The 20,086-nt window shown below is 46.3% G+C and overlaps 1 protein-coding gene across 3 annotated transcripts in view; it reads left to right on the top strand.

Annotated features, from left to right (window-relative positions):
* Positions 1 to 20,086, top strand: part of COL20A1 (collagen type XX alpha 1 chain) — a 95,296-nt gene that overhangs the window by 34,681 nt on the left and 40,529 nt on the right. For all 3 annotated transcript variants that reach the window (XM_043527475.1, XM_043527477.1, XM_043527476.1), the window contains exons 14-21: positions 2,443 to 2,566; positions 3,319 to 3,458; positions 4,035 to 4,164; positions 8,403 to 8,545; positions 10,318 to 10,450; positions 16,051 to 16,193; positions 17,572 to 17,713; positions 18,489 to 18,545. In XM_043527475.1, coding sequence (XP_043383410.1) covers positions 2,443 to 2,566; positions 3,319 to 3,458; positions 4,035 to 4,164; positions 8,403 to 8,545; positions 10,318 to 10,450; positions 16,051 to 16,193; positions 17,572 to 17,713; positions 18,489 to 18,545 — 1,012 coding nt within the window. The remainder of the gene's footprint in view (positions 1 to 2,442; positions 2,567 to 3,318; positions 3,459 to 4,034; positions 4,165 to 8,402; positions 8,546 to 10,317; positions 10,451 to 16,050; positions 16,194 to 17,571; positions 17,714 to 18,488; positions 18,546 to 20,086) is intronic.

Here is a 20,086-nt window from a genome sequence, read left to right as displayed (position 1 = left end):
CATTCTTTGCCTAGATGACAGGTTTCAGAGTAACAGCCGTGTTAGTCTGTATTTGCAAAAAGAAAAGGAGTACTTGTGGCACCTTAGAGACTAACCAATTCAAAGTGAGCTGTAGCTCACGAAAGCTTATGCTCAAATAAATTGGTTAGTCTCTAAGGTGCCACAAGTACTCCTTTTCTTTTTGCCTAGATGCAAATTCATAACCATTCTGCACATCCCTGCCATCTCTAGCGTAAAGCATTTTACATCACAACTATTGAATGGTTAAACTGTGAGAACTCTCTTCTCTGCAGTTGTTTGTTGTGTCCCGTCTTCAGTCATTGTTCCCCAATGGGTATCCTGTTGGGGCCTTGGCAGGCTGAGAACTTTGCGTGCTCCCATGGAATCTTAGCTGTATCCAGTTAAACAGCTGGATCCTGTGGGAATCCATCTCTTCCCCTAATCATCATGCTGTGATGTATTTCTGTGCTGAATATCTGGGAATGAAGGAGATGGTGATCTATCTGTTATGATACCTTCTCCATGCTCACAAAGGATCAGATTTTTTATTTTTTGACTGCAATGTGCATTGTCCCTGCATGCGATCTGGGCTACTAGGTTCTATTTAGAGCTGACTGAAAAATTCCCATCTATTTATTTTTTTTCAATGGAAAATATCCTTTTTGTTTTAAAAAAATCATTAAAAATTGAAAATTTTGCCTAAAATATTTTAGGTTTTTGTCAAAAAACCCCAAACCCATTTTCAGTAAACTGATTTTTTTTGCGGGGGGGGGGGGGGCCTTTTGGAGGAAAACCTCAATAGCTTCAATGAAAATGAAAACTAATTTTTATGTTCAGTTAAGTATTTCTCAGGAAAAATAGTCACTGTTTTCCCCACTGTAGTTCTACCACCCCTAACATAAGCAAGCTGGGTTGCCATTCATTTCTATTTAGCAGAATTCTTCACCCAGAAGCAAGGGCAGAGTGTAGTGAGCGGGCGGGGCCGGGGGGGGGAGGAGGGAGCATGATGTATAGTAGGGATGGGTAGCTAATGGTTTTACTATTCCACAAGTACTTTTGAGATTTCAAAAATGTTTCCCATCCCAAATTGGGAGAAAAAGTCAAAATCTCAAATTTTTGCAACCTGACAGACTGAAAAAAAAAAGCCAGTTTGTCTCAATCACAGGGTTAGAAGGGACCAAAAGGATCATCTAGTCCAGTGGTTCTCAAACTAGGGCCGCCGCTTGTTCAGGGAAAGCACCTGGCAGGCCTGGCCGGTTTGTTTACCAGCCGCGTCCTCAGGTTTGGCCGATCGCAGCTCCCACTGGCCGCGGTTCGCCGCTCCACGCCAGTGGGGGCTGCGGGAAGCGGTGCGGGCTGAGGGATGTGCTGGCCGCCCTTCCTGCAGCCCCCATTGGCCTGGAGCAGTGAACCACGGCCGTGGGAGCCGCGATCGGCCGAAACTGCGGACGAGGCAGATAAACAAACTGGCCTGGCCCGCCAGGGGCTTTCCCTGAACAAGCAGCGGCCCTAGTTTGAGAACCACTGATCTAGCCTAACCCCCTGCCAAGATGCAGGATTTGTTGCACCTAAACCATCTGAGACCGGCTCTCTAGCCTCTTTTTGAGAACGTTTTTTGAAAACCACTTGAAACATTTTGATTTGATTTTGACCTTTTTCTCTTTGTTAACCAGTTTTAAAGTACAAATTAAGTTAACTTTGAAATGAGTCACTTTGAACCAAGAAACTGAAGGTTTTTTGTTAAGAAAATATCAGAATAGGACACTTCAACTTTTTTTTTGAGTTGGAAAACTAGTCGAAACCAGTCTTTTTTTGTGAACTGTTTTGGTTTTAACAAATTGGCATTTTTTGGGTGGAAAAAAATATTCTGGTGAAAAATTCCCAGCCAGTTCTAGAGTTTGCATTCACTGTGCATGACGTCTGTTGGGTTGGGTAGTGGAGGAGCATTGACCACGACACAGCTACGTGGCTGGTGAGGAATGTTACAAGTACTCTCTAATGATATGTCTTACAGCTGGAGCTGGGTGGATCATTCCGAGCTGGAAAAGACCTATTCAGTCCAGCTTTCGTTGAGCGAGCATGCTAGAAAGAGTGTAGCCTTGGTAACACGGGCAATGGCAAGCAGTGGCATGTTAGCCGTCTTAAGTACAAATCTGCCCTACCCCTGTGGATATGTACTTAAAGCAGCTAGCCTGGCTACATTCTATTCGTAGTGTGGTAGCTCAAGGACAGCCAGTGCAAATTTGTCTTCTCAAGCTGGAAATCACACCCCCAGCTTGAAGTGTAGACATACCCAAAGAGACAGACAAGCTGTGGCCTTAGACTCCTGTCTCTGCAGCCCTGCTTTGCTCTTGGTTTGTTAGAGGATGGTATGGGGAGCCAACCATGGCAGAGCCTCATCACAGAATACCTCTCCGAGTGTCCATCTTTATCCTGTGATAGGTGAAAGTGGAACAGCCTGAGGTTCTGCTGGACGGGCTGTCTCCCAGCACGGAGTACTCCGTAGCAGTGTATGCAATGTACGGGGAAGAAGCAAGTGATCCAGCCAGCATCCAGGAAACCACCTGTAAGTTTTACTTCCTTCTTTTACTCAGCTGACCCTTTGGCAGGAGCATAAGCGGTTTGATGAATGGTGCATGATTGGCAAGAGAGACTTATTAACTGAGATGCTTCACATATTTTTCACATAGCTTGTAAACAGGCTCCCTCTTCCCTGGCTAATGCTAAATGTAGGTGGCTCTCTGAGGTTACCTCTAGTTGTATGATTGGCTTTCTCATGAACAACTCTAGTCTGGGGTACAGGGCTGTGAAAGTGAGTGGTTCCGTCCAGGAAACCTGCGACTGAATCACCTTGAAATTCAGAATGGGGAGGTCAGATCTGGATCCAAACTGCTCCAAAGTTTGGGGTGTTCAGAACTGAGGTTACGTATCTGCGTCTATATCTTTATCCACCTGGGTTCTCAGACCGCACCTACTGCCATGGCATTTGAGCACCTATCCCAGTGGGTTTGACCTACTGTAGGAATGGGACCAGGGACAAAATTAGGATCAGGATCTAGACTGGAAGTTCTTGAAAGTTTTGAGCTCTTTGGATCTTGGGGAGTAGGTGGGTTGATTTGACCCTTTCTCTACCCATAAACCAGTCATTCTCGCAGGGCATCATATAGACCTGCGTAACAATGAAATCAGAAACTCTTCTATCCCGCAGTGGGAAAAGTCCAGTTGTTAAGATGGAGGTAGCAGCAGGAGGCAACCAATGGCTTTACAAGTGTCGCCTTAAAAATCTTCACCACGTCCTTTTGCTAATTATTGTTGCAGTGGCACTGAGCCCTCCTAGACACCTAAGTTTCTCTGAGATCAGCCATGGGGCTGTCAAGGTCAGCTGGGACGCGGCTTCGCGTGCTGTGAGAGCTCACCGTGTGACCTACGTCTCAAGCAGAGGGAGCAATGCCGGGGAGGCAAGTCCTTGCTTAGGGACGCAGGAATGTGCGAAAACTGGGAGAACGGCGATGGAGTGCGAATGCACTGTTAACTCCAGTGACTTGGCCGTGGAGTGACTCCTGATGTAACCGAGAACAGACTGTGGCCCTGTAGGACTTGATTTGTCAGTTGGTTTATACCTGTGCAAGGGTGTGACCCCTGCATTGCCAGAAGACAGGGTAATAGGGAAACAGCCCTGCCCTAGCCGTAGTGCTGTCCTATCTATCCTTTGAGCACAGCGGGAACATACGGGCAGGCACTTCCATAGGCCTTCCTGAATTTCCTCACATGGTCCTTCATATGGAGTCACGCATCCTATGTGTGGCTTTAATTAAACCCTCCCCATCTTTCCTTTTGCCTAAGAGGCACCATCACCGTGTGCTGTCAAGAACTCTGCTCTCTCCTGACAGCGGCTGCTCACATGCCTGCAGCATTTTAACAATGCGGGTGCCTCGACACGGGAGGGTTTTGGGGCAACTATCCTGAATTCCAAGCCCCTCTTTGCCCTTGCTCTGTGCTACAATCCTGACCCTGGTGTTTCTGTTTCACTGCAGGTCGAAGTTCCCAGCAGTGCATCATCCACTGTGCTGAGACCTCTGTCCTCTCTCACCCAGTACTTCATTAGTGTCAGCTCCATTTATAGTGAAGGCGAATCCTTTCCGCTTACAGGCAATGTTACCACATGTAAGTAGGGTTGAGGCAGAGTATGAGGGTCAGCAGGAGTTTGGTTCAAGGTCCATTATAAAGTTAGGTGCCTAGCTGCCAGACAGCCAAAAGTTTAGATCTGACCCAGACACCAAAGTTCAGGGATGTTCACAGCTCGGGTTTTCTGGTTCAAACAAATTTTAGACCTCAGAGCAAATCGAGACTGAAATTTTTTGAGTTCTGCCAGGTTTCTACCTGAAGACTTAAATCCCCCCTCAGTATCTCTCTCTGCCCATGTCAGGGCAGGTTTTTCCTCCCAAATTTGGCCAAAATTCAGCCTAGTGTGGCCAAAAGTCTCATTGGCACTGAAGCTGGTTCTTACTGGGTTCAAAACCCTCATTGAATAGATTGCTTTAATAGGGTCCTTCTAAATAGGACACGTTATTGCCAGTCACTCATTCTGCTGGGAGATCTTTACCAGGCTACCGGAATTTCCAAATGTTTGGTAGCCTTGAAATGAACTTTTGTAACCATTGGATGTTGTGCAATAACCATCTGAATGATCCATAGATTTGAGAAAATGACACTTAGCTGTGATTCTCCATTGGGAGCATTTGCTCTCAGTAAAGTCTGTTGGTCAAATCCTGCCTTTATTTATAGATGCAATGACTTGGAGACAGAAGGGACCATTCTGACCAGCTCTTCTGGCCTTCTGCATAGCAGAGGACACAGAATTTCATGTTGTAATACCTGCACCGAGCCTACTGGTTTGGATTTGACCTAGACCAGCTCATTTAGAAAGACAGTCTTTAAGTTAGCTCTGCTTGAATAACAGATGTTTTGGTGCATTGGTGATTCCGAAAAGTTAGAGGAGAAAAAATCATTTTGGGTCAAGCAAAAATGTTCTGTTCAACCCCAAACAAAACCATTTCATTTACATTTCAAGCTTTTGACATTTTTGATTTTTTTAAAAATAAAAATGAAGGAAATTTCTACACAAAAAGCTGTTTTGAATGGAAAAATGGAAACATTTTGACAATATTGAAACATGGTTCAGCTTTTTCAGAATGTTTTGTTGGGGAGGGAAGGGGTTGACGTGAACAATCTGGTGAAAGTGACAGGGATTTGTTAAATGTTTTTGGTGTCCCCCAATCTGCATCTTTCGCTGAAAAAAGGTTCAGACACAAAATTTCATCCAGCTGTATTTTGAAGCCCATTGAATTCAGTGGAGTTACTCTAGGGTTTACGTTGGTGCAGTTGGGAACAGAATATGTCCCTGTGTCTGAGAGTACATTTACTGTGGAGCTGGAGGTGTAATTTCTGACTGGGGGAGATGTACAGATGCTAGTTTTGATTGAGCCAGCATGTTAAAAATGGACGTGTAGCCAGGGGTGGCGGGAGTAGTTAGCCACCCGAGTAAATACCTAGGGCCCTGGGCAGGATTGTACTCAGGGCAGGTAGCCCGTCCCTCGCCTTGTGCTGCCGTGGGTACATGTCTATTTTTAGCATCGGCTAGGTGAGAGTGAGCACTCGTATGTCTACCCAAGCTGGAAATGACACCTCCAGTGTCAACTTACCTGTCTGTCACCTAGAACAGGAGTGTAAAGGATGGTAGCTGCATTGGTGAGCTGAACTCCTCTGGGATGGCCCCTCAAGGAGAACCGGTGAGAGATGCTGGCTGACAGCTCTTAAACAAGGCTGGAGAATGATGGTGTTTGTGTCTGTCTGTCTCTCCTGAGGATTATGTAATCAGCAGAAACTATTAATTTTCCAGTAGCAGAGGCGAGCCAGTACTTGATGCTGTTTTGTTATGATGGGCGAGCTCTGGGAAGTCTCCCGTTTGCAGTAACAGAGTCCTCATCCATTTCCGTCCGCCTCCAGCTCCTGGCCACTCGTTACGCTGCTGGGCCTCGCCAGCACCTCCGGACCTGTGAGCAGCTCTGTGCAGTGGGCAGGCAGTACTCTGCTGTCTCCTGGGCTCTGTTCAGTGTAGCCAGGGGACGGCTAATGGGATGGAGACTTTGACCTCCAGGTCACCGCAGAGCTTTGTAACAGCTCCAGAAAGATTTGGCACAGGCTCCCAGCAGCACTTCCCCTCCTCCCACTTCCCTGGTGGCGGGAGGGGGGCACAGGGGGCACCCCTAGTTTGCATCATTGAGAGCTGCATTAAGTTCCATAGAGGGTGGCACCTTATTTGTATAGGAAAACTCTGCAAGTGAAGCAGATAAATACAGTCGTCCCTTTTCTGCTGGGGAAATAACCACACCGGAATTAATAAATAACCCTGTCATTCAAAGGGTTTGTGTCTTCTCCCTTTCATCTGGTCTCTTACAATCCCCACCTCTTCCATCCCAAACAGTCCTTTCTCATGTTATGCCTCTGCCTTTCAATCATTTTGTATCTCCTTTAATTGATTGCTCTTGTCCCCTTGTCTTTTCCTTTCTCTGGCCCTTTTTTCCTCCGTATGCTCTGTTCCCTTTCCCTCCATCCCATCCCTCTAGCTGCCCCCATCCACCTGGGGGTCTCTCCCTCAGGAACTTTCCTGGTTCCTCCCATATCCATTTCATTTTGTCCCTCCCTAAATCATTGACCTTCCTCCTCCAGCACTTCCACCTGTTTCTGATTTCAGTTCTCACACCAGCACTAGCTGCTTTATCCTGTTTTTTGCTGCATATGTGAGAGCCTGGAATCTTGTAGCCTGCTATTCCTTCCCTCAAGTGGACGTCTCTCCCTGTTACCGGAGTGGGACAGCAAATTGAAAAAGGCAATAGAAAATATTTTTTAAGGAAAGCTGAAATGCAGAAGTCTCACAATTTTAGGGGAAAAGCAGACACACAGAAGCCTGCCTTCATTCTTATTATACAGGACCCAATGGATCACAGCTAGGTCTGGGTAAATAATTTGCAAGAGTTAAGTTATTCAGATAATTCCTCCTGCTTTCCCATTTGTGAATCATCCACAAACAGACTGTGAAATTCTGACATTCCAGCAGTCAGCCCCTATGTCCCTTTCCTGGGTTCTTGCAGGCTTTGCTAGTTGCAGCTTTGGGACTGGGAAGGAATTTTTCCCCAGATCACCAGCGTGGCTGAGGCTGGTGGGGTTTTTTCACCTTCCTCGAGGTGAAACCTAGGGGCTGGGTTTTGGGCAACCGGAGGGCTGGAATTCTCCCCCTCCCAGAGGGCACAGCTGGGACCTATGGGAGAGTCGTTTAGTTATTGCAACTTCTGGCAGGGGCCCAGTGCAGGAACTTGCTGATTTAGGCTCCAGATCCAAAGAGGTAACACAGTGGGCATCCCAAGAGCATCTTCTTATGAGATGGGGGCATCATGTCTAACCCCTTGGGGACAAATGTGACACAGGACACTAGCCCAGGGGGACCACCCCACCAATGCACTTTACGGCAGTGCTGGCTGGGAGGTCGAAGTCCTCTCTCACTTCAACCCCGGAAAGGGGGAGGGATGCGGGTGCAGGCACGCAGGGAACCTCCTAGTGTGATAACTGGCTACCCCCACGGTGGGAGCACCCCAAGAATTGACGAAGGATCAAGGGGTTGTCAAGTGACTGTACTGGGCTGTCCCTCGACAGGAACCTTGGATGTAATTTCACTAATAAACTTGCAGCCTGGTTAAAACCTTTCCCACGTGCAGTGAGCACACCAAACTGGGTGGGTATCTGTGCATTCAGGCTTAAAATGTGCCTGTGCTAGAATATTCGCAGAGAGTGAACCCAATGGAGGGGGTGTAAAAGCCATCAGGGCAAAACTCAAACAAACCTTTGCAGGATTTGTTTGTGTGTCCAGCTGTAATATTTATATGCCAGGATGGGTCTGCTGCATTGTATGCTTGTCTGTACCGTGCCTGGCCCAAGCCGCCGCTGGGAGTCCTGTGAACTCTTAGGAGCTCTAAAGTTTAAACAAATTCATCCAAAGTTATAAAAGTAAGGAAGACACCCAAAAAGACTCTCTTGCCTCTCCAGGATTTTAGCACATGGCATAACACTAACCTCTTTGTCCTTGAAAGCCATTCCCAGCATCTTCCTGCTCCCAGCACCAGCACTGCACATGTCCTCTCGCAAATACAATAATTATCTGTAATTAGTGTTTACAAATATTGTATCCATGTCCCTCATGATGAGCTGTTGTCATTTGGGGTCTGAAGAAGTGAAAGGCAGGCTGGTGAGAGACAGCTGCCAGTGGATACCTTTCTCCTTGACCATCTGCTCTGTACCTTGGCTCTGTACCACCAGCTCCTCAAGCTTGTTTTCTTTGTGTCTTTCAGTAAAGGTTCCACCACCAGGTGACCTGAAGGTGACTGAACTCTCAGGAAACAATGTCCGGTTGCAGTGGGAAGCAGCCGCTGCCTCTGATGTCCTGGTTTATCAGATTAAATGGAATGCACTTGGAGAAGAGAGCTCCCAGGAGGTATGGTACAATATAGGCTTGGGGAGGATGAGGTGGTGTCCTGGATTTACAGGATCTGTGCTACGCCCTGGCCTTTAAGTGGTCTTCAGTGTGCCAGTCCTCCAAGGGTCACACTAATACAAGGGTAGACCATGGGGCCTCAATGCCCCCTCAGCTGAGCCTTGGGCTCCAGCACTCCTGTTTCCTCATTGTGAGCCCTGCCCATTGAGGCAGACTCCTGCTCAGACTCATACTCCCTTCGGGGGTCAATGCACTTCAGCAAGTATCTGCAGTGACTCCATGCACCTTTTCAAAACAGAGAAGGGTTTATTAGTCAGCTGGAATATAGCATTAGGAAAGTGCTTAGGTTAGCATAAATAAGGCAAGGTTAAGTCACAGTCCATACTGGGTAAAGCCAGGGCTCCCATGAGTCATGCTGCTATAGGGATCATCTTCATTTCCTTTCTCTGTCACCTCCGCCAATTGTCCACCTGCTGCAAAGCCATGCTGAGTACACATGTTCAACCCGCTGGTATCCTCCCATTGGTAAGTGTCAATAGTTAGCTCTCTGGGGTTCCCATTGTCTCTTTAGGGTCTTCCATTGATATAGTCCTTAATGACCTTAATGACCCATTCATAGCCTCCCAGAAGCTACGTGATGAAACACCTCATGTCTCCTGCTTTACCCTGAGTGCAGCAATTTAACCTTTCTACGCCTACTGGGTAGCAATACCAGAGTGATAGGTACAGGGTCATACAGGTAGTTCATAAAAATATTACAGACAATTCCCACTTCATCACAGACGGTGTGTGGCCTGTTTAAGGGCTGCTGGGCATGTATTTATCACGTGCCCTGCCAACGGCTACATGGATACTAACGTGTGGTCTATAAAGTGTAGTCCTGAGTGGGGAAGTGACTGCGGACACATACAAGGTAACTGGAGCTTCTTGAATGAGTATCCTAAGACTTGGTATTAAAGTAACTATTAACTGTCATCAACATATCCAGACCGCATGGGCATCTACAGAACACTAACTAGGGCCAAATTTTGCCCTAGTTCATCTACACTTATGAAAGCCGTGAGGATAGGATTTGGTCCCAGAGTGCTGTGCCAGCATGTAGGTACCCCCTATCTTCTCCACGTGCAAAATGATGGGTCAGATCCTCAGCTGGTGTGAATTACCATTGCTCCATTGACTGCAATGAAATTACATCAGCGTGCAGTACCTCAGGATGTGTGCACTTCCTCTGCTCTCCCCACCACCGGCTTAAATCTCCGGAGATCTTGAGCTCCTGTTGTGCAATGTTCATTTAAAGTAAAAATAGGGCCTGGAGGGGGGATGGGGTAGAGTTTTGATGACCTCTGATTCCTCATGCATGGCCATACAGCTTTTCACAAAGCATCCTGCAGGTTACAAAAGCAGCATCACAAAGCTGGTAACTGGGGTCAGGGGACAGTTGGGAGAGCGTCTACCTAACCCTCCCTTCTGTTTACTGGTCAACAACTTACCTGTGGCTGGGCTTTTGCAAGAACATCAGAAACCAGGGTCCTGATGATAGTCACCCTGGTTGGACCATCATTTCTTTATAACTCTGCAAACACTGGGTGTCCTTATGCGAAGAGCATTCAGATCATTCTATCTGAGGTGATCAGTCCTTTTGTAGGAAGAGATGGTTAAAGAACAGTGCCTCTTGTTATGAAAGGATTTGATACTTTAAGATGCCATACTCAACCAGGTAGTTGCGGCTGCATGGGAACTCCACTTACGTTCGTTTCTCCTCCATGCTACAGCTGTCTGTTGCTGGGAACCTGGCTGCTGCCAGTTTACCAGGATTGAAAAAGAACACAGAATACCAGATATCGATCTGGGCATATTACAAGGATGGAGCTCGAAGCGACACTGTCTCTATTCTGCACAGAACTAGTAAGTGACCAACGTGCAAACCCTCGGGCTTCGGGGAAGGGAAGTCTCAGGACTAGTCACAGACCAATAACTCAGGTTTGACCAAAAGGACGTCCCAGGCCTAAATGTCTAAAAGTGACTTGAGAGGCAAGGTGGGTGAGGTATTATCTTTTATTGGACCAACTAAGTGATTGGTGATTTGGGGTGACCAACCCTAGTGACCTTATAGGGTCTTGAGCACCTGCCCTCTGAAAGCCAGTCCTCTATTAAGGTGTTTCAGGTGGGTTAGCCAGAAATGGAGGCAGCCAATATCACTAGTTGCCCTGGAGAAATTAGGTCCCAGTGCATGTATCTTTGTGGAGCTATTTTGGGGGGGGGCAGGCAGGGTGCATGTGAAGACTTATCAGTTACAGGCACGTGCTCCCCTTTCCCCCCTGCAAAGCTGTGAGATGGCACCTTGGTCAATAACAAAACTCTGTTTGTCGTCAGTGGAGGCAGGATTGCACCCTAGAACTTCTTTTGGTGACTGCTTGCCTGTGCATCTCCGATGCCTCTTGGTGAATTGATGGAAGGCTAAAATGATCTACTTTTAGGAAGTATTTTGACCAGTGAAGAAATGCATTATAACCACATGTAATATGGCCTTCTAATTAGACACAGCTGTAGATGAACCCACTGAGTGACAGTTCCTTGGTGATCAGGGATCTGTCTTTTAAAAGTCTCATGGAAAAATCATCATAACCTAGGACATCTGTCTCAACATAGTCTTCCCTGTGTAGATCCATAGGAGTGCCCTTTAGCTGGGTGCACTCTATGCCACGCGAGGCATTGTATGTTCCAGGAAAGTACCACTGCATACGAAGTCGGCATTTGCTTCTTAACTTCAAGTGAAATGTATTGGGCGAGTCCCTAGTGCTGCAGCCAGTGTGCTGGATGGCTGATGTGTTGTAGATTTGCAGTCTGCTCAAGAAAGCAGGCTGGTGTTATAAGCCAATAGTTTTCGATACCCTTGAAATGTACTTTCCCTTTTCCCCATAAGAGGGTATAGAAATATTGGAGTGGATTGCACGGACTTTCTGTAGGCTGTTTAATTCACTGTCTAGATGTTGCCTAATGAATGTTACTTGTTTATAACATGCTGTCTATTAAGGAAGGTGAGGAATCATTTGGAGTCCTAATTGCCGAGTCATTCTTCATTGGGGGCCCTTACAAGAATGCGAGCGAGCCTTGCAGTCCGACTCTGCTCTGAGGGAAAGTCTGAATCTTGCTTGGTGCTGACAGAATGAAGTGAAAAAGTGGCCTCCCCAAAGGTCCTCTTAATGAATACGCCCTGTCTAATGGCTTTGCAGCCCGTGAATGGAACACGAGTCATTTAATATCTGTGATCTGCTCCTTCTCCTCTTAGTTCCCAACAGTCTTTGCAGAATAAACTCGTTCTGTCTGGTTTTGTGTTTTCTGAACTGGTGAAGCTCAGAGTAAATGGCTGTCTTGGAATCCAAAGCCCTGCTTTTATTAATAATGAATAATAATAATGTATCCTTGTGTAAAGCTACCTCAGGCGAGCCTCCGAGTGCTGTAAAACACAAAGGTGAATTGATGCAACAGACTCACTGTGCATTATACTATTGTACAGGACAGAGGGATAATTGCAGCTATTTAGAGGTTTCAGTAAACAAACAGGTAGGTTTCAAGGTGTGAATTCCACAATGTCAAACCTGAGCAGTGAGCTCAGACCAGATCCACATCACGCAACTCACTGCAAATGGCACTGGTTGGTGCCGTGCTTGGCATACTCAGAAGACAGGTCAAGGACAGAACTGACCCTCAGGTGTGTATGTCCCATTCTTTGCTAGTGCTAGAATAAGTCTGAGAGACACTGGTGGGACAGTGAAGGGGGTGCAGCTTGCACAACTGCTGCCCATGACATATCTTTCCTGTGAGTGAATAGAGGATTTCATGTGTCATGGATATCAATCTTTCACTGCCACTTAATTCGTGCAAAGGGCCAGATGCTCAACAAGTTAGGCCAGCAGTTACAGAGCCAGAATGCATGCTTAATTTCCATGTGCAATTACTCAATTTGCACGTGCAATCAGAATAAGTGCGTACGTAAACTGGGACTGGATTTTGGGTGCACAACTGGATGCCTAACGTGTTTGAAAATCTGTCTTCTCAATTTAAAAGAGAAAATGCCAGTGAGGAAAAGTGAAGTAAGAGAAGGAGGTGGTTTCAAAGAGAGTGTGCAGCTCCCGGGGAGCCCCGAGAAGGGCTGTGGTCCCAATAGCTTGTAAAAGGCTAAGATGGCAGGTGTCCTGGTAGAGAGGGGAGGGACTGGGCAAGATTATGGGAAAGACTCACACTCTGTTTTGTGGCCAAGTTCAAATGAGCATCCATGAGAAAATCATTCAGCTTAATTGTATGATTCCTCCCCACTCTGACATTCTTAAAACCAAGTGTTTGCGACAGGTCACTTGCTGGAGGATTCTCTGCTCCTTGAAGTCTTTAAACCATGATTTGAGGACTTCAATAGCTCAGACGTAGGTGAGGTTTTTCGCAGGAGTGGGTGGGTGAGGTTCTGTGGCCTGCGTTGTGCAGGAGGTCAGACTAGATGATCATAATGGTCCCTTCTGACCTTAGTATCTATGAATCTATGAAATACCAATGATGTGTCAAAAAGAAAAGGAGGACTTGTGGCACCTTAGAGACTAACCAATTTATTTGAGCATAAGATTTGATGTGTCAAAAATCTTCCAAGCCCTCCTCCGAGTGAAAGGGTTATCTTCCATTGTAGCCAGCAGGTGCACACATGCTGTGCTGAGAGAGAGCCTGGGTGCAGAGCGGGGTGCATATGTGGGGTGAAAAGTGACTCGTGTTCTTTCTCATCCCTCCATATAGGACGAGGCTAAGCCATTGTTCTTTTTTGTTGTTGTTGTTTTTTAAATGTGTGCAGCATCTTTCAAGAAATACAGCAACTTCAGGGCAGTCACTAAAGTGAGGCTTTTGCCCTAGAAGCCTGAGGCTATGCAGGAAGCGTGAGGAACACAAGCACCTCTCTTTCTCTGTTCTCCCCAGGAGAATATGGCCTCCTTGAAGGTTAAGAGAAAAATGACTGCCTTTGTGTACTGGTTTTGCTGTGTAGAACTATATACCTCCCTGTGGGGCTGAGGTGAGGACAACAAGTTCATTTTAATCAGGACTACTTCCTTGCTCAACCCACATACAAACCTCTGTGCAGGTAGATTGTGCTCAATGGACGTTACAGGACATCTCTCTCTTTCAGACAACAGGCCCTGTCATCAGACACATCTTACCAAAAAAAAATCCATCGCTCTGCAGTGCGTTGTGCTCCCTTACAAAGGGCATGGTTTAGAAACAACGTAGGTGTTGTAACCTCCTGTCCTCTCTTGTGTTACACTTAAATTGTACAGTCTTTGCAGCAGGGACTGTCTTTTCATTATCATTATCTAGCTCAGTGGGCCCTGATCCTTGATTGAGACCTCTAGGTGCGACCACAACGCAAGTAATTATTAATAATAATAACACAAAAGCACATACACACAACCCTTCATGCACAGTAATGGGATATCATGTAACATTGCTTATCTTTTGGGACCTATCGGAGTCTTTAATATCTGTGCCATAGACCTAATGACCTTCCTGTTTGCTCCGTTTCAAGGATTTGTAAGGCAGCTGCCATTCTCGTCTGCCTGAGAAGGATGGGATGGGGATGCTCTTTAAGACCCACCAAGACTGTTCTTTCAAAAGCTTGGATGAGTGAAGTGAGCCATCCCCACCCCCTTTCCCTGGAGCGAAGTATTCCTCCTCCCCCTGAGATTGCCACCAATCTGCATTTGTCCTGAAGGACAAAATTATCAGAGCTGGACACTCCCCATTTCAGTGCTTGTGTTCGAAACTACAGCGATGTGCGGTAATGCTGGGTGAGCATGAGATGATACTTCATCGGCACATTGCGACCTGGCATTATTGTGCAGCATGGTGACTCAAAGCGCCCACCTCCTAGGAATAGGGTGTGATGTGACATTTAAAGGCATGCCTGGGAACAAACATAGGACTCCAACTGTACAGCGAGCTGGGTTTTCCCACTCCCAGGAGTGAAATACCTGGCCTGGGAGTAGAACACAGGCTGGTCTGTCACCCTCTGGAGCGAACATCCACAGTGGCAAAGTCATTAATAGATAGGTCCTTAAACTTGGGCAAGCTGATGCTTAGTTTAGTAACTAAGTTTAAGGAGACTAATGGCGAGGAGCTGAAATGATGGGAAGAATCCAGAATACTAAGCAATGAGGGCGAGAAAACCTCAGCTGCATCGTTTGGATAATAATGATGGATAAGGCTCCGAAGAGACATTTGAAATGGGCAGCCGTGCAGCTTAGCAGAGAGCTCTAGAGATTTACTCTGATTTGAGGACATGTACATTGTACCAGTTAGACTGAGGAGTCAGAAGGCTGAAAACCCTCCTGTGAAGGAAGCGTGGAAAAGGTTTAAGGGGCAGCAGATGAGGTTGACACAGATGGCACCCTCTGTGTCAGAGATACTCACTGTCTCCCTGGGCAGCCTAGAAATTTGACCTTTCCCCTGTCTGTCAGATCCGTGCTGTCAGATTCTGCAGGGCCCTGGGAGCTTTCCAAGTAATTCTGACTTTGAAGTTTTCAGCTAACTTATTCTATCTTGTTAGCTTGTGTTATCTTAAAAGAACGACAGGGAAACAGTGAACTGGTGGCATATCCTAGCTGAATGAAATGGTCGGTACAGGCAGCAAACCTGTGAGAGGCGCTGGGTGCTATGGAGCAGGCTGGGGGCGGTCTTGCCTAATGGTCAGGGTGGGAGGCTGCCCTTGTGGTTGGTGTGGAGGTAACGGGGCCTAGTGGCCAGAGCCCAAATCAGGAGCATAAAAATTGCAGCCTAGACAATTGGGCTTGGGCTGGAGCCTGGGGTCTGAGACCCTAACCACTGTAGGAGTCACATTCAGCTCAGGATATATGATAGGAATCACACCCAAACTTTGTATGAAACGACTTCAGAAGTCTGTGGGTGGTCCGATGAGTGTGAGCCAAGCAGTGTCATGTTCTGCAAGGTTGCTAATATTTTCGTAAGAAATTGAATTTAAAAACAAGAAGGGACAGACGGACGTTGCATTTACTGGACGATATCAACTTAGCAATGACATTAGAGTAAACTGAGTGTCCAATACACTCCGGGCCATCTCTAAAGCCATTTCACAATGTGCCTTCTTTATATCTTGGATCAGATATACATGCCACCTTGGGTATGTATGGGGTACATTTTATATATATTTCTTTATGCTTCTAGGTCTCCCTTCTCAACTCCAAAGTTTTTCTTCCAGTTCCTAGGCCTCTCTTGTCTCGGTGTTGAGTCCTCTCTTTCTAGCCTTAGGCAATCCACTCTCCTCCAAGATCTCGGTCTCTCTCGTTCCCTGGCCCTGAGGTGACGCCCCCTCTGTCTCTGTTCTGAGCTTTCACTATTATGGTAGCAGAGCAGTGAAGCACTTACTAATGTGCCAGACAGGGAGTCTTTTTGGCCTGGTTTGTATCCATCGCTATCTGCCCTGTCATCTAGTTCATCTTTGTTCCCTGCTGCAGCTTCCCAGAGCCCACCCACCGATCTCGTTATAGACTCGGAGACCCCCAATAGCCTGCAAGTCCACTGGAGACCCCCTGGCAGCCACATACAATACTACCGAGTAACCTACACTCCTGAATCTGACGACAGTGCTCAGCAAACAGTAAGTCCTCAGCTGCTTTTGGACATGCCAGGCACTTGACTAAAAAGACACGGGGCCAGTGTCATCCCTGATGTGTCTCGGTTGAAGTCAGTGGGGTTACCCCAAGGATAAATTTGGTCAAGAGAACAAGAGCAACTCGCTTCCTCCGTCTGATTAAAGGCAACGCATTAGAGACAGACAGTTGTGAATTCAAACCAAAGCCTTCTAGGCTCTTCCATGGATTTCTGTATAAAACATCAGGAGAATTCATTGCCGTCAAAGCCCCTCAGACTGCAGCTGCCTCTTTGATCCACCTCCTCCCCATAAACTGGAGTGCTGCATTTCCAATAGGTGAAGGATTAAGGACAAATCCCCTACTCTGACCTAAAGTGATTAAGCATTAACCTTTAGCACTCAAATTCTCCGTTTAGACCCAGTTAGACTGCAGTACCATAAGGAAATTTGAAATTCCTCTGGATGGAGAATGTCCCCATGTTCATACAGAGCTGCCCAGCAACTAGATAAGCCTGATCTGATGACTTTCTTCCTCCAGTCTGTAGCTTCAATAGGAAAATAAAGCAAGAAACCATGGCTGATGAAACTCCCTCAGTGTTTCCATTTCATTGAGGCAACATTGGCCTGAGACCAATAGGCCTGTCCAATTCGGATATCCATTAGGAAAATGCTAGCGGGGGACATTTCCCAGAATAAATAAGAAAACTTTCAGTGGAAGCTGGATACCTAACTCCCCACTGTACCTTTGAAAATCTTCCCTGATGAGCTGAGGGGCAGTCTCAGTGCCTAGCGGGAATCTAAGGGCTGGGGGGAGCGGGGGGGGGGGGGGGGGCGGGGCGTGTCTGCAGGAAAAGAGCTGGGAGAAGAGAGGATTTTTTGTTTCACTCGCAATTCAAAAAAAAAATCTTAAGTATTTTCAGATTGAATGAAAAATGAATTTTTTCAAAATTTTCAGGCAACTAAAAATCATTTTGTTTCATTCATTTTTAATTTTTTAGAAATGTTTGTAAAAATAAAATGAAAAGAAATGTTGAAATCGAAAGTGATTTCGAACCGAAAAATTGAAATGTTTCATTTAGTAAATGTTGAAAGGAAATATTTTGATTTTTTGGGATTACCCCTCCCCCGACCAACTGAAACCGTTTGGAGAAACCAACATGAACTTGAGAAATGTTTCAATGTTGTTGAATCTGCTGTTTTGGAAGAAAAAGGTTTTGGGCGAAAAACTTTTCCCAGCTTTAGCAGGGAAGGGGAGTGTGGTCATCGGCTCTTAGTCTAAACTGCTTTTCTGTTGCCCTGTATTGCCCACTTGTATCAGCAAATGAATAAAAGCGGAATGGAGAATCCTGCTGGAGTGTCAGAGTCTTTCTCATCTCTGCCATAGGTAATGGTTTCCGGTAAAAGCAGCGGAGTGACCCTGCAGTCGCTGCTTCCCAACACAGCATACAAGGTGATGGTTTCTGCTGTCCATGACGCAGGAGAGAGTGATGCTGTGTCGACAACTGGCCAAACTGGTAGGCAAATCAGTAGGTATATACTTTTTATGCATTGCCTTTTATCCAGAGATCTCCAATAATTCACAAAGGTGTGATGCTGTCATTACCCCTATTAAGCTGGGGCTTGGAAAGAGTAACAGGGGAAACGCAACGTTAAAAGTTAAAGGGCCAGAGACCAATTTGGCCCAATTAATCTCAGTGTAACTCTGTGGAAGTCAACAGAGATACTCCTCAGATTAGTTTCACCCTGGAAGTTTATGACGATTTACTTGCTTGTGTAGGATACGCAGTTTGCGTATAGGGCCAGACTTTCAGAAGGGTTGGCCACCCTTTTTGCAGATGTAATTTGCAAAGACAGTTGAACTGTGGGTATAAATCTGAATAATACAAATAAAAATATAGATGTAGCTACCAGTCTGTGTTTGCGAATCAGGTAGCTAGAGGTGCATGTACTTGGATATACAGCCAGGGTCCATTCTGCAGGCACAAAAATGAGGGTGCAACGTTTTCAGGGTACAACTTGTGCCCTGAAAAGAGAGCCAAGTCCTCAACCCTTTTGCAATTCCAGTAGGAAAAAGAACACCTAACCTCTTTAAAAAGGGGAGTAAGGTTGGAGACAATAGGTCCCCGCTTGGAACAATGGGACCAATACGTGGCTCAAACAATGCGCCCATTTCATATCACATTCCCAAGTTATTGTTTCCAATCAGAAGGGAGCATAGGGAAGGTCTAATAACCATGAACAATAGTGAGCCAAACATCCCAGTCACAGAATCAGGACTCACAAATGCATTTATTCTTACAGCTTCTGTCTTGGCTAAACTGCCCTCAACACAAGGCTCCGTTCCCTTCAAAACAGAGGATAAGTCGCGTGTGATAAGACTGAAATTCACACACGTCCTCTTGCAGTGGCAACTCAAGCTGTTGGGGCTTAGCGCGTCAAGTAGGACTGGGTTTAAGTCATGTCTCACACCATGGAAGATGATGTTGGGGACATGTATCTTTCCAGCATGAGTCTAATGTAAACTCAGCAGGTGAAGATGTAACCCATGCCTGCTTGGTGTGGTGCTCTATCCCCCGCTAGAGACTGATGAGGCTGCTACAGCCTGGGCTAAGAGGCATGTAGCTTTTAGCTCATGCAGTAGAGGCTCATACGCTAAGCTTCAGAGGACCCTGGTTCCATCTCGCCTATCGATGACCGGGGTCTGTCGGCATTACAAGTGGGGGCTCATCTGGGATATTAACTGGGAAGACTCTGAAGCTTAAGATGCACTTTCTCAGCGAGGGGAAGTATGTGTGCAGGCTGTTTTGCTGTTTTTGAGATCTGGTTTCTCTGAAACGCTTTTGTTCTAAACAAATGACGCTTCGGGTTAAGAAGGCTGTTTGGTCACTGATTGGCACTGTCATTGCCCGGGGAGAACAGAATTGCAGGGTCTGGAGGTCAGTCTGACCTGCTGAGGTGATCACACTTGATACACAGGAGACTGCAACCCAGGGCTTGGTCTGAGAGTGGGAGAATTGTGTGATTCCACCCCAAGACAGAGGAGATGGCCCAAGACCTAGAAGGAGCGCTCTCAGAGAGAGTGGGAGGGGTCAGAAGTGGAGCTTACCCAGGAACTGACCATTTTAATAGAACCCTGTTCCATTGCTTTATCCCCCAGTACTGGTTCTAATCCCAGTTCTATAGAACTTTTCCAGAAAGAAAAACTTGCTTTATGTGTATGCAAACCAAGGTACCTCAAAATAATGGAGGCCAATGGAAAATGTCACCCTTTTGGTTTAGTACCTGATGTCCATAGTCCCAGAGCCATCAAACTCACAGCCTTCAATTCAGTTTCACACCCCGGAGTGCTGTGGTACCAACAGCCTGTGGCTCATACTTGGTGGGTGAGAGGGGTCACAAATTAACACAGTGGACTGGGCTTTTCAGGTGCACGTTTATTTGCCAAGAGGAACGGGGAGGGAATGACCAGCTCCTCCTACCTTTTACAGTAGTCAAGTACTGAAAATTGGAACCCTGCTTGTGTGGTGAGCTATGAAATACCATATGATGTATTTCAGAGTAACATAATAGCAACAGAATGTTTATAATGCAACCTTAATGTAATGAGCTGCTAAGCTGCATTAAACTAGTGACCTAAAAAGCCATTTGTGAAATAGCCAACCTCTCAAGTGTGCTTGAGTTTCAGGGACATCTCTGACTTTCAGATATTTTCTTTGTCCCAGTTCCATCTGGCATCCATGGCCCTGGGATTTAAACAGCAGCAAATAATTGAAAGTAACATTCATGCTCTGTTTTCTAAAACACTGCCATACCCAAAACACTTAAATGGGGAGAGCACTTTATAACTTTTCACCAAAGAGCTTTTGATTCTAGTCCTTTATCCCTAATTTGTATGAGTA

Source organism: Chelonia mydas, chromosome 13, assembly GCF_015237465.2.
Source record: "Chelonia mydas isolate rCheMyd1 chromosome 13, rCheMyd1.pri.v2, whole genome shotgun sequence".
Classification (NCBI taxonomy): Eukaryota; Metazoa; Chordata; order Testudines; family Cheloniidae; genus Chelonia; species Chelonia mydas.
Note: the sequence above shows the minus strand (reverse complement) of the source record. Positions and strands in the feature narration are given on the sequence as shown.